This window comes from Microtus pennsylvanicus, chromosome 20 (assembly GCF_037038515.1).
Source record: "Microtus pennsylvanicus isolate mMicPen1 chromosome 20, mMicPen1.hap1, whole genome shotgun sequence".
Classification (NCBI taxonomy): Eukaryota; Metazoa; Chordata; class Mammalia; order Rodentia; family Cricetidae; genus Microtus; species Microtus pennsylvanicus.
The window spans coordinates 20622112-20646138 of NC_134598.1; the positions used below are offsets into that span (position 1 = coordinate 20622112).

The 24027-nt window shown below is 40.3% G+C and overlaps 1 protein-coding gene across 1 annotated transcript in view; it reads left to right on the forward strand.

Moving 5' to 3' along the window:
• The first annotated feature begins 1036 nt into the window (after positions 1-1036).
• Positions 1037-24027, forward strand: part of Acss3 (acyl-CoA synthetase short chain family member 3) — a 150525-nt gene continuing 127534 nt past the window's right edge. Inside the window, exon 1 of the mRNA XM_075954457.1 lies at positions 1037-1431. Within this exon, the coding sequence (XP_075810572.1) occupies positions 1136-1431 (296 nt within the window). The 5' untranslated portion in view covers positions 1037-1135. The remainder of the gene's footprint in view (positions 1432-24027) is intronic.

The window sequence follows — 24027 nt, forward strand, 5'->3', positions numbered from 1 at the left end:
GAACAGTGTGGCAGGAGGTCAGAACGTGTTTGGCATGACATTAAAGCAAAAGATCGTGAATTTCACTGAAGTGGGCAAGGTGACAGACAGAGCCTAAAGAAAGTTAAAGCCTGGCAAGGAATTCCTGCTACCTGTGTGTCTTGGATTTTCTCAGCTTCCTCCTTCTTTGGATTCAGTTCCCCTTTTGATTTGATTTAGAACAGCTACCTGAGGCACAACCCACACACTGCACAATTCATTCACTTGAGGCGTGCGCTTCAGTGGCTCCTAGTTTCTTCAGAGTGAAGGAGTGGTTGTCACATTCCGTTTTAAAATAGTTTTATGAACTCAAAGAAATTTCACAACCATGCGTTCTCTGAGAGAATGTCATCAAAACTCAAAAAAAGGGGCAAATTAGAAGGGAAGAAATAATCCCAAATCCTGTGTGCTCCTGCCTCTGGATCCAGAGGTGTGGACTGGCAGGTGCCTCCAGATCCCAGCTGGGTTACCTTCCCCAGTGGCCTGGCTGTCAATCACTCTTGGAAGCACTCCCCAACCCTGCTGAGTAACCCTCCTTCCACCCCTTCTCTCGGCTGCCAGGAAATCCTGGAACCAACGTGGCCCTGGAGCTGCTGTGGTTTTTATTAACTAGGGTTTGAGTTGAATTTTAAGCAAAGAAATAAATGAGTAAAGGAAAATAACACCCCAGGGATCCAGTGTAAATTCCAGGGTTATGTGATTCTGCTGTGGGCCGGGGACACACATTTTGTTTAAAATAAGCCATTTGGTCCTTTGGCCTTGTGCTAGCCATGCTCGGGCACCTAAGTCCGGAGACGCTCTGCTAAATGGCAAGTGACCCTCTGTCATGGGTTGAAAATTCGCACTAGATTGGAATTTAAGGGGTGACGGAACTCAACTTCTGTAGCGTCCTGCCCCTTCTCCCCCCCCCCCCCCCCCCCGTCTCCGCTCCAGCCTGTTGCTTTCCTGGTGGATCCAGGTCGGTTTTTATCGCGGACTTCAGTTTGACTTCCAAACTTCTGGGCTAGGGGTTCACTTCGGACTTAAACCCCGCCTCCAGCAGGCTCCCCTCAGGGGCTGAGTCTCAGCCTTAGTGACAGCGAGTTCCCGGGCCTGCAGCTGTGGACACAGAGGAAGAATGAAGCCATCCTGGCTGCAATGTCGCAAAGTAACAGGCGCCGGGACGCTTGGGGCGCCCCTGCCAGGTTCCCCTTCGGCAAGAGGAGCCAGTGCAGCCCGAAGGGCTTTGGTGGCTGGTCTTGGGGCCCGGGGCTGCAGGGCCCTGGCCACCTGCAATGGTGGCGAGTACAAGACCCATTTCGCAGCCTCTGTGGCCGACCCTGAGAGATTCTGGGGTAAAGCTGCTGAGCAGATCAGTTGGTACAAGCCCTGGACCAAAACGCTAGACAGCAGATATCCGCCTTCCACTAGTTGGTGAGTGACTATTTAGTCAATTCCAAAATCTCCTAACTTCTTGGATGCCAAAGGCTGGAAGGTCTTGGATCAGGACTGACTGGAGTTCTACCAGGAAAGAAAATCAAAATTTATGATGCCTTCGGCTTAAATTGTTCGTTGGTTTCACTCTTTTAGAAGTCCTACATTCTCCTTTTGAAGTACTTGGTTATCTAGAAGGATCCCAATTTTGCAGGGGCATTTACTTGCGGTAGCTCTGCTTGGCCGCAGTGGGGATGTTGGGAGACCAAAACAAAGGTTTTCCAAAACAAAGGCTTGCTGCTGGACTGCCCGTACTGGAAGTGACTCCGCGCGTAAACAAATAGAGAGCTCGGACTAGGCTAGGGGATTAGGGACCTGCCTCTGGAAGGGAGGAAGAGGGCTGAAGAAAGTCTTCAGGAAAACATAACTGAGCGGGGGTTTGGAAGGATGGGATGTTACCTTCTTAAAGCTGACATGATCTAATTATCAAAGTCCAAGGGCTTAGGAAAACAGCTGGAAAGTAGGAAAGTAGCTGACACTGTAATCCTGTTAGCTGGAGAAGTGAGAGAAAGAGGCTTGGGTACGAAAAGACTTAAATAGTGAGCCAAATAGATGGTAGTAAGCCAGTAGCATAGGCCTGTTTTGTTTAAGACACTCAAGCAAGGATAGCCCAGGGACAAGGTGTTGTTAGGAGTCATGATGGGAAGAAAGGCTTCCCCTTGAAGTTTCAGTTATGAAAACTCACAAACCTTATTTGTTTTATATTACAATACATCGATACACCATAAGAGACATTGTTAGGCTATAAGGAGCAAGGCCCACAGTTTGTGGGAAATCAAGTGGGAATTTCTAGGTATCTGGCCCTTTAAGGATATGGTTGGCTGCCATCTGCTAACCATTAGAAAAGGATAGTATCTGGGAAATCTGGAAAAGCACTACTTGGCAGACAAGGGCAATGCCCTGGTCCGGCTGATATTTGGCCTTTTGGAGGATGCCTTTCTTCTCAGAGCAGAGAAGCTGTAGGAAATTGGGTGGAGGAGTCTGTTCTGTGTCCTCATCTTGCTTTTGTTTTATGGGGGTGTTTCCATGATGTTTCTTTCTGATGTGAGTACCTTGCCCCTCCAGTTCAACTTCGTTTTCCAGTAGTATTTGATTGACCCACATTTAATGATCGACCTGACATTCAGTACGCAGCAATGGGTAAAAAACAGTGATTGCTCTCGGGGACAGTCTGCCTGGGTTCGAGTTCTTCCCCTCTCAGTTCCTGGACTCTTGGTCAAACGACGACACCTCTTTGGTGCATCATTTTCTTTTTATTTCTCAAGATCAACCATTAGTTTGAGGGTTGGCTTATTAAAAGACCAGGGCCGAGGGATCTAGTGGATTAGGCCTTATAATTGTTATTAGAGGAAACACTATCTTTTTATTTTCATATTATAATCATTTTGGGAACAGGAAGCGTTTCTAGTGTCCTTCATATCACAATAGAGATTATCATCTGAGGTTGTTATGAAAGCTCAATGTTCATATATCTGTCGTAAATACTGTTCTCTAATAATCTTATGTGGCTACCTTTACCACAAAACCAATGTGCAGATATTTCAGTTAAGAAGTCCCTGGGGGCTGGTGAGATGGCTCAGTGGGGAAAGGCTCTTGATGCCTATACTGATGGTTTAGGCTCAGTCCCGGGGACTCTTATGGTAGAAGGGGAAAACTGACTGCCAAAAGCTTCCTCTGATATCTGTACCCATGCTATGAAACTCAGACACAATAGAGACACATACAGAGACACACACACACACACACTACACACACACAAAGAGAAGCACACAATGTACATGCACATACACACACAGAAACACACAGAGAGACACATACACACAGACATTCACATTCAGATATACATACACACCGACACACACACCACACAAATACACAGACACAATAATTCAGGAAACACAGTGAAAATAATTTTACAAAGAGACCACTGGGATACTGTAACTAGACACTGAAGATAAGCAATGAAGTCTAGGGCAATAACAATGAGGGAAGAGACATTCCTGAGGCCTTCAGCGAAGGCAGAAGAGAAAAGAAAGAAAAAGTGCTGGCGTAGGACCCAAGGTCACTTAAGATGTCAGCTCTTTTCTTAAGTAAATATTTTTCTTATTTTAAACTCCAGGTTTTAGCCTAACTTTTAAAAAAGTTGTGCACAGAGTATACTGGTTGTTCCTCATTTTTATTAAAAATTTTACTTTTCTTTTCATTTTACCTACCAACCCCTGTTCCACCTCCCTCCCCTTCTCTTTCCCTCCCCTCCACATCCCCTTCTCCTTATTAACTCCTCAGAGTGGGTAAGGTCTTGCTTGGGGAGTCAACAAGGGCTCATATACCAACTTGAGGTACGACCAACCGCCCTCCCACTCCCACACCAATTTCAAGGCTGAGCAACATATCCCACCATAGGGAATGGGCTCCAAAAAGCCAGTTTATGCATCTGGGGTAGGTCCAGCCACCCGCCACCCCCAACAACAGCTCAAGGTACATGATCTCTCACCCACATTCAGAGGGTCTAGTTTGGTCCCATGAAGGTTCCCCAGCTATCAGTCCATAGTCTGTGAGCTCCTACTAGCTTGGTTCAGTTGTCTCTGTGGATTTCCCCATCATGTACTTGACCCCGCCCGTTGATTTATCTGCTTTTAATGAGAACCTTGACAAAGGTGCTTGTATGTAAATAATTTCTATACACTGAAGGCACCAGCATTTGCTAATGCTGCTCCTGAATTATTCATCTCTGTAATCTTAGAGTCATGCTTTCTTACCTCTTTCATGGCATTCTACAAGATCAATATGAATAATAAAATTTTTATACTGAGTAAGCTCGAAGATCTGATTCAGTCTTACGAAGACATTTGGTGATCAGAGCAGACTCAAGGCAAAGACAGTGGTGGGGTGCCAAAATTCATTTCATTCAATAGATGGTTTGTGCTTGAGTTACTATCACTATCCCATATTGTTGTAGCACACAATCCTGTTGGACTAGTGATTTCCAAGAATGCCAGTCACAAGGAAAGGTGAATTTCTATGCCCTCCTATATATCTCTGTGCTCTAGGGCACAGCCAACATAGACGTTTAAAGACAATAGTCAAATGGCAGCCTTCTTAGGCGAGAAGAGTTCTATTGATGTCTTGGAATGGCAAATGAATTGATGTGAGGCACTTTCAGCTACATTCTTCAGCAGGACCGAGAGGGGTTGCTACAGGAACCTGTATTTCCCCAGTGGGAGTTGGCGAGATGGGCAGAACGCTCTCTGGTTCTTGTTGACTTCCTACAAAGCAGGTGCATTCTCTTTCACTGCAAGGCCATCTTTTCATTATTCTAATATGCAGGCTTTCCCCCAAATCTGCAAGCTTATCAAAGCTCCAACACATGTGGCATTGCAGACTAGTTTCTAAGATGGCATAATGTCTCCAATATCTTACATGCACAGGAGTATAAACGTGGGACTGAGATCTTAAGGATCGCATGCAGACTTTGCAACCTAAGTGAGTGGCCAGATCACTTCTCTAGCCTGGTACTCTGAGGTCTCTGAACAGAAAAGGCCGATATTACACTCTCGCTTTAAGCTTGCAAAGCACCAACTCTCCTTAGGGTTTGGTCATCACTTCTTATTGACTCCCCACTTTCTGGGGAGTAAAGTCTCTATTTGAAATACTCATGGGAGAATTGCAGTGACAACTGGAACAAGTAGAAGGTCAGTCATTTCATTAATCTTGGAACACAGCAGTGGATATTCTTGGTTATTATGTTTTTTTTTCCAATGAAGAGACTTTTTTTTTTTTTGCCTATCCTGAAATTGAAATTCAACTGTGTCACTCTCTGAAGAATTAGGAAATTCACTTTTCTCGTTTTGAATTGTACTCTACTTCCTGGGCCGTCAATCAGTTCCTTTCTATAGAAGCACCCCCGACACAATTTTATCTCAGTCTTATATAAATAACAATCAGTATGAAGATTCTCAGTATCTGGGGGCTGACGATGGTGGCTCATTAGGTAAGAGCATCTGTCACCAAATGTGACAATCCGAGTTCAATCTCCAGGACCCATTTGGTGGGACCCTGCAAGGTCGTCCTCTGGTCTCCACAGATACATCTCAGCGTGTTCTACACTCAGAAAATAATTATAAAGATTCTTGGAATTTGAAACAAAATCAATTATGCTTTATTATAAACTGAAAATGAAAAGGCTAAATCTGTATTGCTAGAAAAGTACTTAATCTAGATTAACATTCCTGTAGTGGAAATAGTGAGGACTGAAAAGGTACAAGATCTATTTCTTGCTCAATTCACAACTGTTGAGTCCTGCCATGCCTTGAGCAGGCCCCGAAGAATTATAGACTATCAATCTCGCACTCATTATATCTACACCCTGTAGGCAATGATGGAGAGATGGTGAAAGTATTCCAGATAAGGCATGAAGTATGTCATTACAAAACTGTACTGGCAAGCGCTGGGTATGATAACATTCAGAGGGCAGGGGAGCTAGTATGTGCCAAGAAGGGCTTAAGGGGAATGATAGCCCTGGGCCTCTAAATCTAGTAGAATTCTGATTTGCAGTAAGACACTTTTGTGCTGCTAGCAAAATCCACAGAGAGAAGAAAGTCCCGAGGTCCTCAGAGGATAGTTATCAGTGCGCCAGTGGCTGACAGAGGTGTTTTTTAAGTTGACAGTGTCTGAGTGGAGAGGATAGCCATATGATGCCTTTGGAAGGTCTGGAGTAGGTAGCCAGCAAAGACATTTGCAGCTTCCTAAGCTTTCGGTCCTAATCACAGCGAAGTCTGTAGACAAGTGTGACTTGCTCAGGTGATGTGTTTTTAATGTGTTTGTGGGCATGTTTATTAATTTATCCTTTGGCAATTTTGTATATGTATGTTATAAATCCTGATCTTGATCATCTCCCCATCATCTCTTATCCTTTCCTCACCTCCGTGAATCCCTGTTTCTTCCCAAGCCTCTCCATTCTACTTTCATGAGTTCATTTTTAAATTTTATTCTATAACACTTGCTTTGTGACCTACTGCATTTAGCCAGGGCGTGGGCTATGAAGCTATATCCTGGAGCATCAGTGACACCAGTGTCTACCTCACTGAAGGCGGTGACTTCTCCTCCTCCTGCGGTACTCATGCCATTAGCTCCCCCAGGTGGATCAGTCCCTTCCTCACCTATGATGGATTGTTTGTGTACTGGCTCAGTCTTGTCCTGACGCTGTACACACAGTCAGGGCATCTGTGAGTTCATGAGTGTGTGGCCATGTCCCATTCACAAGACTGCGCACCATCACACTCCTCGCTACCATTTGGCTTTTACTGTCCTCTGGTACTATGTTCTCTGACAGTTGCCAAGCCTTCAAGGTGGCAGTGTTTGTGGGGATGGTGGTGCCAGTGGTGTGTTTAAAGTTAGTTTATAACACTAATATATTTTGCTCTTTTATCTGAAGTTAAAAATTTGGAAACAGGTCAATGTCTGAGCCTTTCCTATAAGCACCCTCAAACTCTGCCCCTAAGAGACAAAAAGAGACAAAGACCGAACAGGGGTAGAAGGAAGGGTAGGAGGAGGGGAAAAGGAAGGAGGGGGGAGAAAGGAGGGAAGAGAGAGGGATAGGAGGAAAAGATGGAGGGACACACACACACACACACACACACACACACAGAGAGAGAGAGAGAGAGAGAGAGAGAGAGAGAGAGCGCATTTGGCTAACCTTTTTGCCTATTGTCCCCAACACTATTGCAACATGCTCTGCCTGTTCTGGTCATTCACTTTGATCATGGTGAGCATTTTTATTTACATTGCCTGCTAGAGTAGAGATTATCTGTGCCAGTGGGATAAAATCATTCTAGGTCAAGTTTGACTTCATAGTTCAGTAGTTCTTGTGTGGATGATGACTATAAGAGGTTAGAGCAATCAAAGGAACCTTGACCCAAAATGGTCTACCTAGTGAACTCGAGAAAAAAAAAACAGGAGGAATGAAAATAGGAACGTCAGTAAGGTTAAAGAGAAAAGAACCCCAGGAATGGGAACAAGTTATGGTAGCATGAGAAATTGAGTAAAGGATAAAAATGATTTGGTAATAAAAGGTAATCACCTGAAACTATGAAATAATCTAGAATTTTAAATTTAGGAATAAATTGCAAAGAGGTGATATTCAAACCATTTAAAGAGGTAGAGAGAAGAAAGGGTGGGGAGGGAGAGATCAAGAGATGGACAGAGGAAGAAGGAAGCAGGATGGAAAGGAAGGAGGAGAGCAGGGTGGAGAGGAAGGAGGAGAGCAGGGTAGAGAGGAAGGAGGAGAGCAGGGTGGAGAGGAAGGAGGAGAGCAGGGTGGAGAGGAAGGAGAGCAGGGTGGAGAGGAAGGAGGAGAGCAGGGTGGAGAGGAAGGAGGAGAGCAGGGTGGAGAGGAAGGAAGAGAGCGGGGTGGAGAGGAAGGAGGAGAGCAGGGTGGAGAGGAAGGAGGAGAGCAGGGTGGAGAGGAAGGAGGAGAGCAGGGTGGAGAGGAAGGAGGAGAGCAGGGTGGAGAGGAAGGAGGAGAGCGGGGTGGAGAGGAAGGAGGAGAGCAGGGTGGAGAGGAAGGAGGAGAGCAGGGTGGAGAGGAAGGAGGAGAGCAGGGTGGAGAGGAAGGAAGAGAGCGGGGTGGAGAGGAAGGAGGAGAGCAGGGTGGAGAGGAAGGAGGAGAGCGGGGTGGAGAGGAAGGAGGAGAGCAGGGTGGAGAGGAAGGAGGAGAGCAGGGTGGAGAGGAAGGAGGAGAGCAGGGTGGAGAGGAAGGAGGAGAGCAGGGTGGAGAGGAAGGAGGAGAGCAGGGTGGAGAGGAAGGAAGAGAGCAGGGTGGAGAGGAAGGAGGAGAGCAGGGTGGAGAGGAAGGAGGAGAGCAGGGTGGAGAGGAAGGAGGAGAGCAGGGTGGAGAGGAAGGAGGAGAACAGCACACAAGGTTAAACTTTGTGGAGAAGTACAAGAAAGAAATCCTGTCTATGCGAACGGATGAGGCCTGTTCAAGAAAGTCTTAGAAAAACAGACATGCATTTTAATTTAATGATGTATACAGAAGGGAAGAAACTTTAAAAAGTGGGAAAGTTAGTGGTGGTCAAATGCTCTAGAGATGTTTTAAGGATATTAAATTTTAAAATTAATTATTACTCCAAGAAATTAGTTATTACACCAAGAAACACTCTGTGAATTTTCATCAGGTGATGCCCGTGGAGAGAGTGCTGCCGGGGGTTGAATAGTACATTATTCCTGCTAGCAGGAATAAACATTCTGTGGACTTCTTAGACAGTGACAGGAAGAGAGAGAGAGAGAGAGAGAGAGAGAGAGAGAGAGAGAGAGAGAGAGGGAGGGAGGGAGGGAGGGAGGGAGGGAGGGAGGGAGGGAGGGAGGGAGGGAGGGAGGGAGGAAGGGAGGGAGGGAGAGAGAGAGAACTCTTAGAAGTTCCTGTCTCAAAGGAACATTAGTTTCTTCACTTGCTAGTCTTTCCCCTCTCTTCTCTTGTAAGAGAAATGTGTATTTCAAGGCTGAAGTGAAGAAACCAAGAATGAAAAGAATTTTGTTTGTTTTGAAACCCATTGCTTCAGAACTCACTGATTTTGCAAGCTGAACTTTTTGTGGTTTGTTTTTGTTCTTTTCGGTGCTACATGTTCCTGGAACAAATAGGACAGAAAAATCTACAACGTGGGATACAGAACTTCTTAGAGGATCCATAAGTTTATTACTGCTACTACTACTGTTGCTGTTGTTATACCCTGTAATACTGATGAGCTACATAGCTAAACATTCCATGATAATCTTGACAGAAGTTAAGAAATAGAAATAAGAGGAAATGAATTTTTATATTGCTCTCTAAGTCACGAACCTTGCAAGACAATTCTTTTGTCTTTTAATTATCGCTTCCCTGAATGCTGCAGGGTTAGTGATGCCCATGTGCTTTTTACATATGAAGGGCAGAAGCCTGTCTTCCTAGGAGAGCATGAAGCCAGTTAATGGAACTGCAGTGGTCCTGATTCAGAGCCCAGAATCTTTCTGTACAAGTTCTTAGGCAACTGCTGCCAAGCCCAGTGCCAAATCTTGAATCATTTAAAGGAGACGTTATACAGAGAAGTTATTCTAAATTAAAGCAGAGTAAAGAGACCTGAACTTCTTGAAACAGGTCATTGAGAATTGAATACCTTTTGTTATAATTAACACTTTTTAGGATAATTAAGGAACCTAAATGGGATTTGAGGATTATGGGATTGTCATACTTCAGTGTGAGTTTCTTAAAATTGATGGTTATAGTGTGGCTCTCAAGAGGCATATCTTTGTTTGTACTAATGAAGTAATAAATTATTCTGGAGTTATTTGGCATTGTGTGTGAAAGTCGTTGGGTGGGAAGCAAGTTCTCTTGTGCTTGCAACATTCCTGTGATTCAGAGTCTATTGCACAGCAAAGCAGAGTATGCTTCTTCAGGAGGTGATCTGTTCTTGCTAATAAACTTTGGTTGTTAAAACAATTCTGATTACCATTAGTGTATTTGGGAAATTCGGTCATTTATTTTATGTTTTAAATTTAGCCTTATATAAAAGTCCCTCCTATTTATCAAATTTATCTCCCTTTTATATACTATGTCTTTATCGTGTGCACAATTTTCTGAATAATATACAGATTGCCAGGTGACTACATTTAGTTAACATAAATGTTATTTCCCATGGGTTTTATTTGACTGTGCTAGGTCTACATGATATCCACTCTCAACATTTTTTTCAAGAAAATAATATTTTCCATTATTGTCAAAATCATTTTCAATTATATCTCGAAGTGAGAGTTTTATCTAAAGATGAGATATGTGCCCCCTTTTGACAAGCTTTAAATGAAGTGGATTCCTCCATAACAGTACAGGAGCACTCAAATTTGAAAATGACCTGTCTTTAGAGATATAAATATAAGTTCTGAAGGCACACGGTCAGCATGAAAAATCACCTGTTAGAAATAATGTCCCTCCAAATAACCTCATCAAGAAAGACCAATTTTAAAAGATGGGCCTTATTTGGTATTCTGAAGGTCAGCAGCTCGGAATGTGCGGTATCTAATTTTCTCCGCCTGTCACACTCCCCAACCTCCAGGACAGAACGGGGCGAACTCCAGGAGCGCTGCAATTACATAAGCAAGGATGGATTGCCTGGCAAATGGCACAATCAATGAACAATGGAAATTCAATCAGCTGTGACGGATCAACTCCCAGGTGTTGGGAGAAAATCCAGGCTTTAGTGCCTCCTGCTTATTTTCCTTTGTTCTGCCTCTGTATTGTTCGCTGGAGAAAATAAAAAAGAAAAGTGTAGTGGTTGGAGTAACTTGTTTGGTTTAAACAACAAATTCACTTTCATAAACAATGCGGAGCCTTTTGATAGAGGAGATCATTGCTTTCCACTGGGATGAGTCATTGTAAGAGAACGTGGGGGAGGCTAATGGATCTTGGCAATAAATATATATGAGCACAATAAACTCTGGAAATTACAGTGGTAAGAAGAACATGTGTGTGTGTGGGACTCAAATCCTTTATCTAAACTGTGTAGCACGATTGCTATACTAAGAGTGCTAATTATGTTTGCTTTCTCTGGTATTGATACTGAATGAGGTAAGTGATGGCGTATAAAAAGAAGTTGCTGTTCTGATAATACACGGGAAAATTAAGCGCAAGAGCTCTGGGTTTGGAGTCCAGTTGAAGACAACAAAGAAACAAAAATCCCGGTCAAAAACATCAGGACTTTCAAACACTAAGCTCGAGAGGGACGGAGTTTAATTGTATGACTTTTAATTAAATAACCAAACTTTACTAATGGAATAATTAAGTTAAATTAGTAATTAACAGTACTAAATAAATAAATAAATAAACCAAGTAGATACAAAACAACTAAAATTGTAAGTTTTGGACAATAGAAATACCTTCTCTTAATAATTGGTTGTTAGAGCAATAAAACTTTCCTAGTATAATCTTTTAAGATATACCTTACAAGTGTATGCATCAGTGAATTAAATATATATACACACATATATATACATACATATATATACATATACATGTATATGCTTGATAATGCTAAAAAGGATATTCAAAAGTGAAAGAAAAGGACTTTGCAGTCTCTATGTAGATCAATATAGAAACTTGTAAAAATTTACTAGGATGGAATGATAACACTATTCATTGTTGAAGAGACATAAAATCTGTTTCATTGATCATTTGCCAAATAACTTTGTGCTAATGAATGCATGAGCACTGAGGATTAAGTCAACATTTTGTCCAATGTCACTTTATGTTCTCCCGGTCCTCTTTCTTATTTGATTTTCAATTGAGAACTAAGTACTATTCTAAACTAAATGCTCTGACTCTTCATTCAATCAATGCAAGATAGAGTGAGCTCATCATACCAATGGGGGTTTCCCAGATACCCTAATTTACGTGGATAACAGAAATTGGAAGTGAGGGCCATTAAGTAGTTTAGAATTTGTGATAGAGAACCCTGGATCAATTCTTTCAACATTAATCTGTCCCAAATAATTATGAAATGGGAAAATGGTAAATTGCATATGCGATGCACCTCCTTGTTTGATGTCTTCCTTTCTCATGTGTTCTTTACCTAAGACTACACTGAATGTGGGCAAAAGATTGGGCTTCTATGGACAAGGGTGGTTGTGTGATAACCTTTGGCCCAGTAATAAGTGGAGCAAGACTTGTCACTCCAATGCAAAATATTTCATTGTGACATGTTCAAGCCACATGCCCAGTCAAGCCAGGTTTGCTGCGGAAGCATATGTAGGACTGCCTAAATGTGGTGACCTAGCAGAAATGAATAGAATGTATTACATTGGAGAATGTACCCAGAACTACAGTAGGTAGCATGAATAGCAAACAAATATTACGATGTAGTAGAATGAATAGCAAACAAATATCTTGTAAGCCACTGGGATTTTGCAATTGTTACTATGATATAACCTATCTAATTCTTGTTGATTGAGCAGAAATAATTTATAGGACTGTTGCCACTATTAAATGTCTTAATGAACACAACTTTACACACACATTACAACAGTCCACCTTTAGAGTCACACACGGGCCGGGCATAATACCGAGTGATTCAACATGTTCAATGTTATTAAAAACCATATGATGTAAGAAGTACTTTTGTTCTCTTAAATGCATGTAGAAAAGGAGGTACAAAGATTGCCGGAAGTCTGACTGAATGTAATAAGCTATTAAGTAAATCACAAATCTAGGATTTGAATCCAGACTGTTTTTTGTTCCAAATATACTATATTGTTTCTGTGATAATTTTAATTAATTTTAGGGTTTGTTTCTTATCGTGCCTGTTTTCTACTGAAATGGGATAGTACTAATTTATTTGTGTACATAAAATATATTTGTGTATATAAAAATGAGTGGTATAGGAAGAATGAAAAAATCTGGATTTGTAGCTCAAAAAACCTTGATAAATATCATATTAGTTGTACAATAATATGTACACTCTGATAAAAAAAAACTGTATTGAACTGAGCAAAACGTACCCAAAGGCGGGGAGGGAACTTTAAATCAGCTGACAATTACTGTTTCTTGAGCAGGCGAAAGCAATATTAATCTTCTTCCTAAGAATTCCCCATTAGTTTCTGGCTTAAGGAAAATCTATAATGACCACATTATTCATCATGTGCAGTGTGCTTTAATGTTGTTTTTATGAGAAGATGGTGATAAATAGCTTAATTAATTCATCTACTTATGAATATTTGAAAATTTTTCTTTCTTCTAAGCTCTCATTAAAATGCTAGGACCGGTAGCATGTTTGTAGTTCTGAAAGTTGTTGGTTTGGTTTAATTTTAAATACACTTATATGTGTCCTTCTTGCCACCCACCCCCATAACTCTTTATCTTGATCCAAGCTTTTTTTTCTGCACATACAAGAAGGAAGGATTTAAGCAAGACAGACCTTGATAAATGGCATGCTTAGTTAAGTGCAGAAAGACATTTCTCAGGGATCTCATTACATTCAGTTCTTTTAGCTACAGGAATCTCTATCATCTCTCTGTCTATCTATCTACATCTATCATCTATCTATCTATCTATCTATCTATCTATCTATCTATCTATCTATCTAATATCTATCTATCTATCTATCTATCTAATATCTATCTATTATCTATCTTTTATCAGTCTACTTTCTATCTATATATGTATCTTTCTATGTACCTATGTAGCTATCATCTATCAATATTCTATCAGTCATCTATCTATCTATCTATCTATCTATCTATCTATCTATCTATCATCTATCTATCATCTATCTACCTAGATACCACCTGTCTCTCAGAACAAATTGTAGCCTCTATCAATTTCACATGTTATTCAATCAAAATTGTGGCAGTTCTGGGAAAGGAATAATCTAAAAAAGCTTAAATGCTACATTTCAGGGTGTTAGGGATGAGACCACATAAGAAGTAGGTTAGTAGAGTCCATAATCAATTGAAAAGGAAACTCATGTGCAATTATTGTCTGTTTTATGCTGAGTCTGCTGAGTCACTCCTCTGTGCTGATGTGTTACCTCTCAATCATGACACTCATCACCCCATAATTACAACAACAGACAATAGCAAGAGTAGCAATATGGAGCACATGTTTTGATCAGCTCCTCGCTAGGTCTGTGCTTTTGTTTTCTTAGAGCTGACTCCCATGTTCTCTTCCTTTTGCTTCCTTCTTGTGTGACTAACGATTTTAGCCTGAGATCTTCAGCAGTCATTTCCTAAAAAGCACACACCTTGTTACCCTTTGTGCTAGTTAGGCAAAAAATGCTTATTATATTTATCTTTATTTAGCCAGTAGACATCTGCTGTGTAAGCTCATGCCTATTGATGCTCTTCTCACATCAATAATTTAACAAATTAATACCAGGAAATAGGTGGCAGATTCAGATTCAGGTCTAATCATGTATATATAGATGCTATTTTTTTTTAAAATCTACACTGCAAAATGTTCAGGGTACATCAGTCGAAATGATCTTAAAATATCGTATGTGTATATTTACCTCCTTTATCATCTCAGTCATTTGAGCTCCAGTATAAATTTCATGCTGACAGTGTTTGCATTTTCCATTCAACCGGATTTTTCAAATGGTTTATATACCCTCTTGAAAGGTATCGAAGTCTGAAAGTTATGTCTTCTTCATGGGTTTAATCTTTATTCTGTCTCTATTGGCTCACTTTGCTCACTACCCAGCTGGGTTTTAATGGAGAGGGTATTTTACAATCAACATGTATTTACATTCATCAAGACCAAAATGTACCTACCACCTTTCATTTATGACATACAGATGTGGTAAAAGAAAAAAAAAAGAAGGCTTTGCTATAGCGATTCTCTGCCTGTAGCTCACGACTCCCTCTTACTCTGCAAGTCAGATATTTACATTATGATTCAAAACAGTAGCAAAATCACAGTTATGAACAACAATGAAAATAGTTTTATTTTAGGGGGTTACCCCAACATGATACACTTTATTAAAGTGTCCCAGCATTAGAAAGATAGAGAACCACTGGTCTAGTATGATAGAGTACAAGGGATTCAGCTAAGAGATTAGTTGATATTATGTTATTAGATCATTCTAATATAGAAAATAAATGATTAAAACATATTCAATCTTAGTTTACTTTGTTTATAAAACGATTATTTAAAAAAAAACTTTGCTAGGTGATGGTGGTGCACGCCTTTAATTCCAGCACTCAGGAGGCAGAGGCAGGCAAATCTCTGTGAGTTTGAGGCCAGCCTGGTCTATAAGAGCTAGTTCCAGGACAGCCAGAATTGTTACACAGAGAAACCCTGTCTCTATAAACCACAAAAGGATTAAAAACTTTAATAAGGGATAGTACATTTTCTTATTAGATAACCAATTATTCCAAGGTCCATAGTCTAGGGAAATAATAGCATTGCTCAGCTAACCTAGGTCAGGCATGATGGTGCACAACTTTAATCCCAATACTCAGGGTACAGGGGCAGGAGGATCTCTGTGAGTTCGAAGCAGGCCTGGTTTAGGATAGCCAGGGCTGCTACACAAAAAAACCCTATCTTGAAAACCAAAAGACAAAGAAAAATCTCTTAAGTCAGCAGACTTCAATCTTGCTAACGCTTCAACCCTTTAATAAGTTCCTCATGTTGTGGTGATCTCCAACCATAAAATTATTTTTGTTGCTACTTTATAACTGAAATTTTGCTACTGTCGTGCACTGTAAGGCAAATATCTCAGTTTTCTGATGTTCTTAGGTGACCCCTGTGAAAGGGTTGTTGATCCCCAGAGGAGTTGCCATGTACAGATTGAGAAGCACTTTCTTAAACCATAAAAGGGAATTTTCTATATCCTTATGTATTTATGTGTGGACTCGTTTAATCCCATATGCATGTTTGTGAGTGTCCATTAAAGTCTATGGGATTCAAAGCAAATGCTAGGAAAACAGCAATGTGTCTATAGTTCTTTAATTTCTCAAAACCATACTACGTTAAAAAATTAAATCAGGCCATTTAGCTAGCTTGCTAGTGATTTCAGCACACAGACAGCAGATCTAGTCTGCATACTCCCGTTTGTTAGGTTCCAAGGTGCATCAGGTTTACTTTGTGTCAGACTTGACCTGGGGTAATCCTGTTTTAGCCTTATAATAACAATATCATGATTTGTAAAGTCATGTGCACACATGTGTGTATACATACATGTGTGTTTATATTTGTGTAATATTTATAGACATATTTATGAAACTATTTTCCTTGGCTCTGTAATTTACTTATGCCTTAATTCATCTCTTCTTTTGTTTGTACTCTTCCTTTCTTAAGCTGCTCACTCATCAAATATTTATCAAGCTCTTTTATGAGTCAGGTAGTATCCCGGGTGCTGGATCAAAGTCCAAATAGAGTATAAATTTAAAGAAACAATCTCATATATCAAGGAAAAGTCGTTTGCTTATAATAAGGCAGCTTAACAGATAAGCCGTTTAATAAGAGAAGTATATCATGGTTTATAGGGGCTATCTAGCCATTAGTTTGTGAAATTATGGGTAATGAAGTCCGTTTTGTTTTATAAACAGCTCTTCTATAAATTACCTTTGACTGTTGAAGTGTGGATAGTATACACGGATTTCGTTCTGGTGAGCAGTGGCTGTCTCTGGACTAATGAGTCCTTCAGTAGATAACAGAATCAAGTCGTTTTAGTCTTATCCTTCTGGGGAGCCTCTCCTTTTTAGGTAGAGGTGCTAACAAAAAGTAGGAGGTGAGAAGGGAAAGTAACAGTAGACTAGAGGAAATAATGGCCTTGGTTAGCACCAGCTGGATAATGGCTTCTTGGATAATTAAGTGGGCTGCACTGTATCTAAGCTTCAGGTTATTGACATGTTAACGGAAAGTCTTTCCTTTAGGAACCTGGTGTGTGGACAGTTGGCAAACATGTAGCAGAGTCCTGCCTAGCGTTATTCTCTGATGATTCCGAGGATGAAACTAGTAAAAACGGCACGATACAGAATTTATCTATTTTGCTTAGCAATTTAACTTACAAACAGTAATTAATCCGGTTGTCGTTGTAACTTGGTTATGTTTTGAATCCGTGGAGAAGGACAGTTCTGTGAGAGGTGGCGGCTGAATGGAAATGTCATGGGGTTTAATTAAAAGAGGGGAGGTTTTATAAACATAATCTCTTAGGTTTTACTGCTTAGGTTTGACTTAATTCATATTGACATTGCTTCACTTAGAAGTAATCCTGGTTGAAATTTATATCCTTGAGTTTTATTCAAGTTTAACTTTAGTATTATTTTAAAATCTATGCAGACTATCACGAGAAATAAAAAAGGGTTAGGAAAATCCACGATGCTTTAATATAAAAAATACTATATATAGTGTGTATTTATTATAATCCTACTCAGTCTTTTTGTTTGACTTGTGACTTTTTATCTTGAAGTAGCTATAGACTCTCAAGAAATTTCAAAAATAGTTCAGATAAGATAATTGTACCGCCACTCAATTTCCTTCATTAGTAATTACAGTATATTATTCAAACCCAATGTGATTTTGGGAGGAACCCAGTCGGTTTTCTACATGTTATGTATTTTCGCCCGTTTTCCCACTCATTCGTCTTTTCACATGTATATGTTTAAGATATATTTTTTATGTGTGGTTGCAGTGTTTGCTTCTTTTTCTTTCTGTTGATTCCAGAATTATTGGAACGATATAGTTCTTATCATCTGACAGCTAAACTTTCTACCTCTAATTAATTTTTCTATCCCATGAGTTGAGTAAGTTTCTACTCCAAAGGTTTTGTAAGATGCTGATCTATGAGTATAGCAATATGTCATTAAAAGTCATTTTTTTGGTTATGTTCCTTTAGCAGAAAAATAGTATTAAATTTTCTCCTAGGCCCATGGCCTTTCTAGTTGTTTGCATCCATCACCTCTGGCTCTTATAATCTTTCTGCCTCTTTTTCTGCATAGCATCCTGAACCCTAAAGGGAAGGGTTTGATGAAAATATCCTATTTAGGACTGAATGCTACAAAGTCACTCTCTGCATATTGCCAAATTATAGGTCTCTGTGTTAATCCCCAATTACTGCAGACATAAGCTTCTCTGAGGAGAGTTGAGAGTCAGGTTCTTACTGATTGATGGGTATAGCAGGAAGACAATAAGAGTCTTGCTGTTGCTGTTACGTTCCTTTAGCAGGTTTTCGCTTAGGCCATGCATGACCTATTCTCAAGGTCTTGCACCCTATTGCAGTGTCAGGTATGGGTTCTAGCTCATTCAGTAAATTGCAGGGTTGGTAGATAGAGATATTGATGATTATCTTTAGCCATCTGGTAGTGCACAAAGAGCCTTCTGGTACAGTGAATGCTAGTCTTAGGGGTGAAGCTTCTAGTTAGGCATCAGCTTGATTTCTGTGTTTGATGACAAGGAAGTGTTGCCTTGCACAGTAGAGTCTTCCCATCAGGTTTTTGAGAGCAGTCAATGGCTTTGTCAATAGCCTGGGATGTATAGGGGTTCCATTGGCCAATGCTTCAACAGATTATAATTCCTTCCTGACACTGGAGGTCTTATTTTGTGGTTTAAAAATGTGTAGTTGGGATACAGTCTGTCCTTATGTTTGGCGACTCTATTTAAATTCTTAAAATATTTCAGAAAGCTTCTACAGTAATAGGTTTCCATATGGCTTTTGATATGACCATTATTGCCCTTCTCCATATTCCCGCCTTTACCCTTCTCTTCCATCCCCATTCCTATTTCATCTTTCCATTTCAGTTTTTCCTTTATTTCTCAATTTCATCATTCTATTTGGCTTTTCTTGAGAAATTGTCTCCTACTCATAATACCTTACTAAGCACCTAACCTCTAAGGTTATTCAGATTGTACTACTCATATCAAAAGCTTAGAAGCTAACATCCATATATAAGAGAAAACATAATACTTCTTGGGAATATATAGGTTCCCTCACTCAAGATGATTTTTTCCTAGCTCTACCCATTTACCCTAAAATTTCATTTTCTTTTTTAATGGTTTATTTTTATTTTATGTACATTGGTGATTTGCCTGTATGTGTGCCTGTGTAAGGTTGTTAGATACCCTGGAACTAGAGCTACTGACAGTGTGAGCTGTCATGCAGGTGCTGGGAATTGAACCTAGGTCCTCTGGAAGAAGAGCCAGTGCTCATAACCCTTAAGTCACCTCTCCAGTCTGAAAATTTCATTTTCTTTAACAGCTAAATAGTTTTCTATTGTGTAAAAGTACCACATTTACATTATGAATTTGTCAGATATTAATATGCAAGATAAGCTCTCACCACCCTTTTATAAAGTATTTAACTATTACAAAAGCAAGAAATCCTGAATGAACAGCATGGAAAATCTTCATTCTGTCATGTTTGCCTGAATCTTTTTACTGCAGACAATGAAACAGTGTAGCAGCAAAACTCGTTTTAAATCTTTTCCAATTCTCCATTCTTTTTTTTTTTTTTTGGACCAATCACAGAATAAAGTATAAGGCTCAAGGGAAAGAGCCATCCCTAGGCATATGCAATTGATGGGTCACATTCTTCTTCCTTAATAACATCTTGCACTCAGCATCTCTCCGGATTTCTCTAAGTAGTGAGCGGGATGAGTTAATGAATGGGGTTTACCTCTGGGAGCTTTGGGTGTAGAGGACAGCTTCATCAGAATATTGCACGGTTTCCAAGAGCATCCTGACCAGAACCATGACATCTAAAGGAACACTGTGCCCTCTCTTTGAATATCACATTGTGCAAACAATGTATCTTCCATATTAGAATTTCTTTGTGAATCTTACCCTGGGAGAAGGACAAACCTGGAGACTGGGTCCAGTTAGAGGGGGAGTGCACTCTCTGAAAGGGAGTTAACATAATTTTGAGTGTGTGTGAGATCAGTTTTACAAGAGACTAGAGCTGACCTGATCATGAATCAGCCATGAGAAAGACCCTGCCTTGATTGAGACCATCTTTTACTTATTTGTTCATTTGTTTGTTTTGCTTATTTTTATAATTTATTTTACATACCAACCACAGTTTCTCCTCATTTCTCTCCTCCAGTTCCCTCCTTCTACTTCTTTTCTACCCACTTTCCCCACCAACCACTACTCCTCTGTCTCCACTCAGATGGGGTATGGCCTCCCATGGGACTCAACAAAGCAAGACATATCAAGTTGAGGCAAGAATAAGCTCCTCGCCCTTGAATCAAGCCTGAACAAGACATCCCACCATAGGGAATCGTTTACAAAGAGTCACCCCATCCATCAGGGACAGGTCTTGGTCCCACTGCTAGGGGCCCCACATAAAATCCAGGCTATAAACTGTCACTCAGATGCAAAGGTCCTAGGTCAGTCCCATACTAACTCCTTGACAGTCCTTCCTGAGTCTGTGCGCTCCCACAATTCAGGTCAGCTGTCTCTGTGGGTTTTCCCATCATGGTTCTGACCTCAGCTTGTTCATATAGTCCCTCCACTGTCTCTTCAACTGGACTCCAAGATCTCAGTCCAGTGCTTAGACTGCTTTGTATTCAAAATGCAGCCATGTGTCATGATCTAAAAGATAGATTTCTGGCAGATATACTCTAGATCTCTCTTTTCTCTTCCTAGTGTGAATATATTGAATAAATTTCTTGTTTCTACTTTTCTCTGTTACTTCTCTGCTCAATTGACCTTAATTTCCAGGGTCCCTATTGGCCATAACAACTGTGGTCCCAGTTTTTCATGAGTTAAAACCTTCGAGAACAAACAATGGTCGGAAAACTGTACATTCCTTAGTAGAACATTTATTTCCATCTCTATATATCTGCCCCTTCTCACTCCCATGTTTTAAGTAGAATATTATAACAACCTGTAAATGCATTGTGCTTCTCTTTGGTGCCGTTGTTGTTGTTTTTCTTATTTTCTCTTTGCCCTCTTTCCTTCTTCTTCCCTCATTGTTTGATGATTCATACTGGCACTGGAATTAAATGCAGGATGGCATCTTCCTCCCCTTCCTCCAACAAATGCTGGTCAATATTGATAAACTAATCTTACTCAGACCACTTTCCATTTCTCTAGATTATTCTGCAGTTTCTTGTACTTCCACCTTGGAACCTCTGTGCTATCTTGAGTTATAGATCTGGTTTTCTAATAACTTCTTATTTGCCCATCGTCAGCTCCTTGTGACTTTTTTTCTGAGTTAGTAGACAGAAGACCCTTGTTCCTAACATGTCATACATGCTATCATGGAAAAGCTGACTAAAGGAAAAAAATTGCTTGCACTTAAGAAAACTACTATGTTCATTTAGCTCATATTCATTTTTAATAAACAAGCAATTTAATATTTAACTGTATTTGATCTTCTTATTTACTTCTGACCCTTAATATCAAAGTAACTATAATTTCTCTTTTTCACATTGAACTTAATCTTCTTTCTCTTCAATTCCCAGTCTGATCCTGCATTTATCTGTAGAATGCAAAATGAAACATGAGAAACTTGTGCCCTCCCCTCGTCTCTAAATTTACTGTCAGGTGTGACTCACAGCCTGAGAATCTTGAAGATCATCCATTCATGCCTTTTCTCTCCATTGGCAGTGGCTTCAGTTCAGATAGCAGGTATTGATTTCCTGAAAGCCTTTCTTTCTTTTCTTTTTACTTCTGGATGCAGTGCTCACCATTGGCAGTTCATTCCACTTTAATCTGATATGATCTGGCTGGGGTGCGGATGTGTGCGATGTCCTTTCATGCTGAAGCAGTCCAGTCCTCGCTCAGAATTTAGGTGATGGAGCCTGAGGAGAGAGACTCATGCGCAAAGGATCGGAATAAAGAATATCGCTCTATTTGCACTGGTTTCTTTGTTAAAATAATTATCTGCCTTTCAAAGGGAAGCACTTTCCAAACAATTTCCCACAAACAATATCCCTAGTGGTTAAATTAACATAAGGTTATTACTCTGCTCCAAGTAAGCAATTAACCAATTTGGAGAGTTTCCTGGAACAGCCAGTTGATACTGCCCAAAGCCAAGAGTCTGCAATTTGGATGGGATGTCACTGTGTGAATAGAGCCCTCTCAAATCTGCTTCAAACACTCTCTGTTTGTGTGTAATTGTAGTCTTTTGAGCTGGTCATTGTTTCCCCTCAACATCAAACTTTACCTCGTGGGACTCTTTTCATACTTGTGTTAATGTGTCAGAAGACTACTACTCGATTCACACTTGTAGGGCTTACTTAAAAATAAGTGTGGAACATGTAATGCGTGCCCTGGACAGGCCATCACAGGTCTCTGCTCGTAGGAAGCTAAGGATCTAGCAGGATACCACGATTACCCAAATCAATACCCAGAGACTTAAAACAGGAAAACAACCATAACATTGCCTTGAAGTCAGAAAACGTATTTCCTGTTCTAGAAATTTATTTGATGTCTTTGAGCTCCTTCCTCTCAACGCTAAATTGGGGAGACCCTTGTCTATTTCAAGGGGTGTTATGTACGTGAGATAACATAGTATGCATATAAATGGTAGAAGTCAGAACCTATCACATCAACAACATTAATAAAATACTTGTTTCGCCTCTACTTCTAAACGGTTGATTTGTATCCTTGTTTCTGGTCCGAAAAAAGCATATCAGCTTGACATTTGCAGGCCATAAAACCTCTCTCTCTTTCATAGTCACCTTCCTTATACTTGCAATTCCTTTTGATTTGCCTCCCTCACACCCAGGCTTTTATTTCTCAGTATGACTTGCCATGCTGGTCAATAGATGCTTCCAGATCTCATTTCCTTGTGGAGCTCAGGAGTCTTACGTCCACACAGCTCTCCAGGAGTTGGCCCTCAAATCCATTTCTGAACAGCTTTTGCTCCCTACAGAAAGTCCTTTGGTGGCTTTCTGTTTATTAACAGAGTGCTTGGGCTTTGGAGAGGAAGCTCACATATATCTATCTTGTCCCAGCATGAGGACACCAATCTCAAACAAGAGCCTCTGCTTCAGAGCCAACTTCCCGTCCAGAAGCTGTTCTTTGCCCTATTTATACTGTTGTCTCAATAGATGTCGCCACTAAAAGCAGCCCATCCTGTTAATTTTCAGGCCCTAGCAAGGACATGGTTTCAGTTCCCAGCACCCACGTGGTTCCTCACAGCTGCCTGTAACTCAGTTCTAGGGGTCTGATTCCCTTTCCTGGCATCCACAGGCACCAGACACACACGTAGCATTCATGCATATATGCCGGAAAACACTCATGCAAAAATTAAAAATATTAAAACAAAAGAAAACTACAGAAAGAATTTCAAGGGCTTTCTCTTTTGGCAGATCCCTCTAGACACAGGGCAACACAGGTTTCTGCAGTGACCGCAGGCTTGCCTGGCCTGAGATTTCACTTTAGTGTTTGATGATTTCTTCTTAAAGTATAAAGTATTGCAATTGAAAGCTTCTTTCAATTTGGCAAACGGATACACTTTAAGAGTCCTGTACTTTGACTAGAGAAGGCGTCACTGCGAGAAATGAAGCCGCCTCCGGATCTTCCTTGTTTAGAATCGCTAAGGCATGGCTCATTTATCCTCAAGTTTATCTCTGGCTATGGAGAGCTTTATGCCTGTCATTTATCCTAACTGGAAAACTGGTTGATGACACAGATGCTCTCTCTTTACTCGCACAACATCTTTGCATCAGTCCCGGAAGAGAAATGACATCTCATTATTTTAATGTTCATCTTCCCGATTGACGCTAAAATAGGAAAATCGTATTTTGTACTCATTGTTAGTATTTTTTCAAGAAATATTGTTTAGACGTTCCATTTTTTTCTTTTTTAGTTTTTTTGTGTTTTTTTTTTTTTTTTTTTGAGAAAATTTTTCTCTGTGAAACAATTCTGGCTGTCCTGGAACTTACTTTGTAGACCAGAATGACTTTGAACGCTCAGAGATTCACCTGCCTCTGCCTCCTGAGTTCTGGGATTAAAGGCACGTGCCACCACTGCCCAGTGGAGGTTCTAATTTTTAATTAATTAATGTATACAGATGCTGTAAATCTTAGTGAAATTACAAATATATCTTTTCTCATGCAATTTAT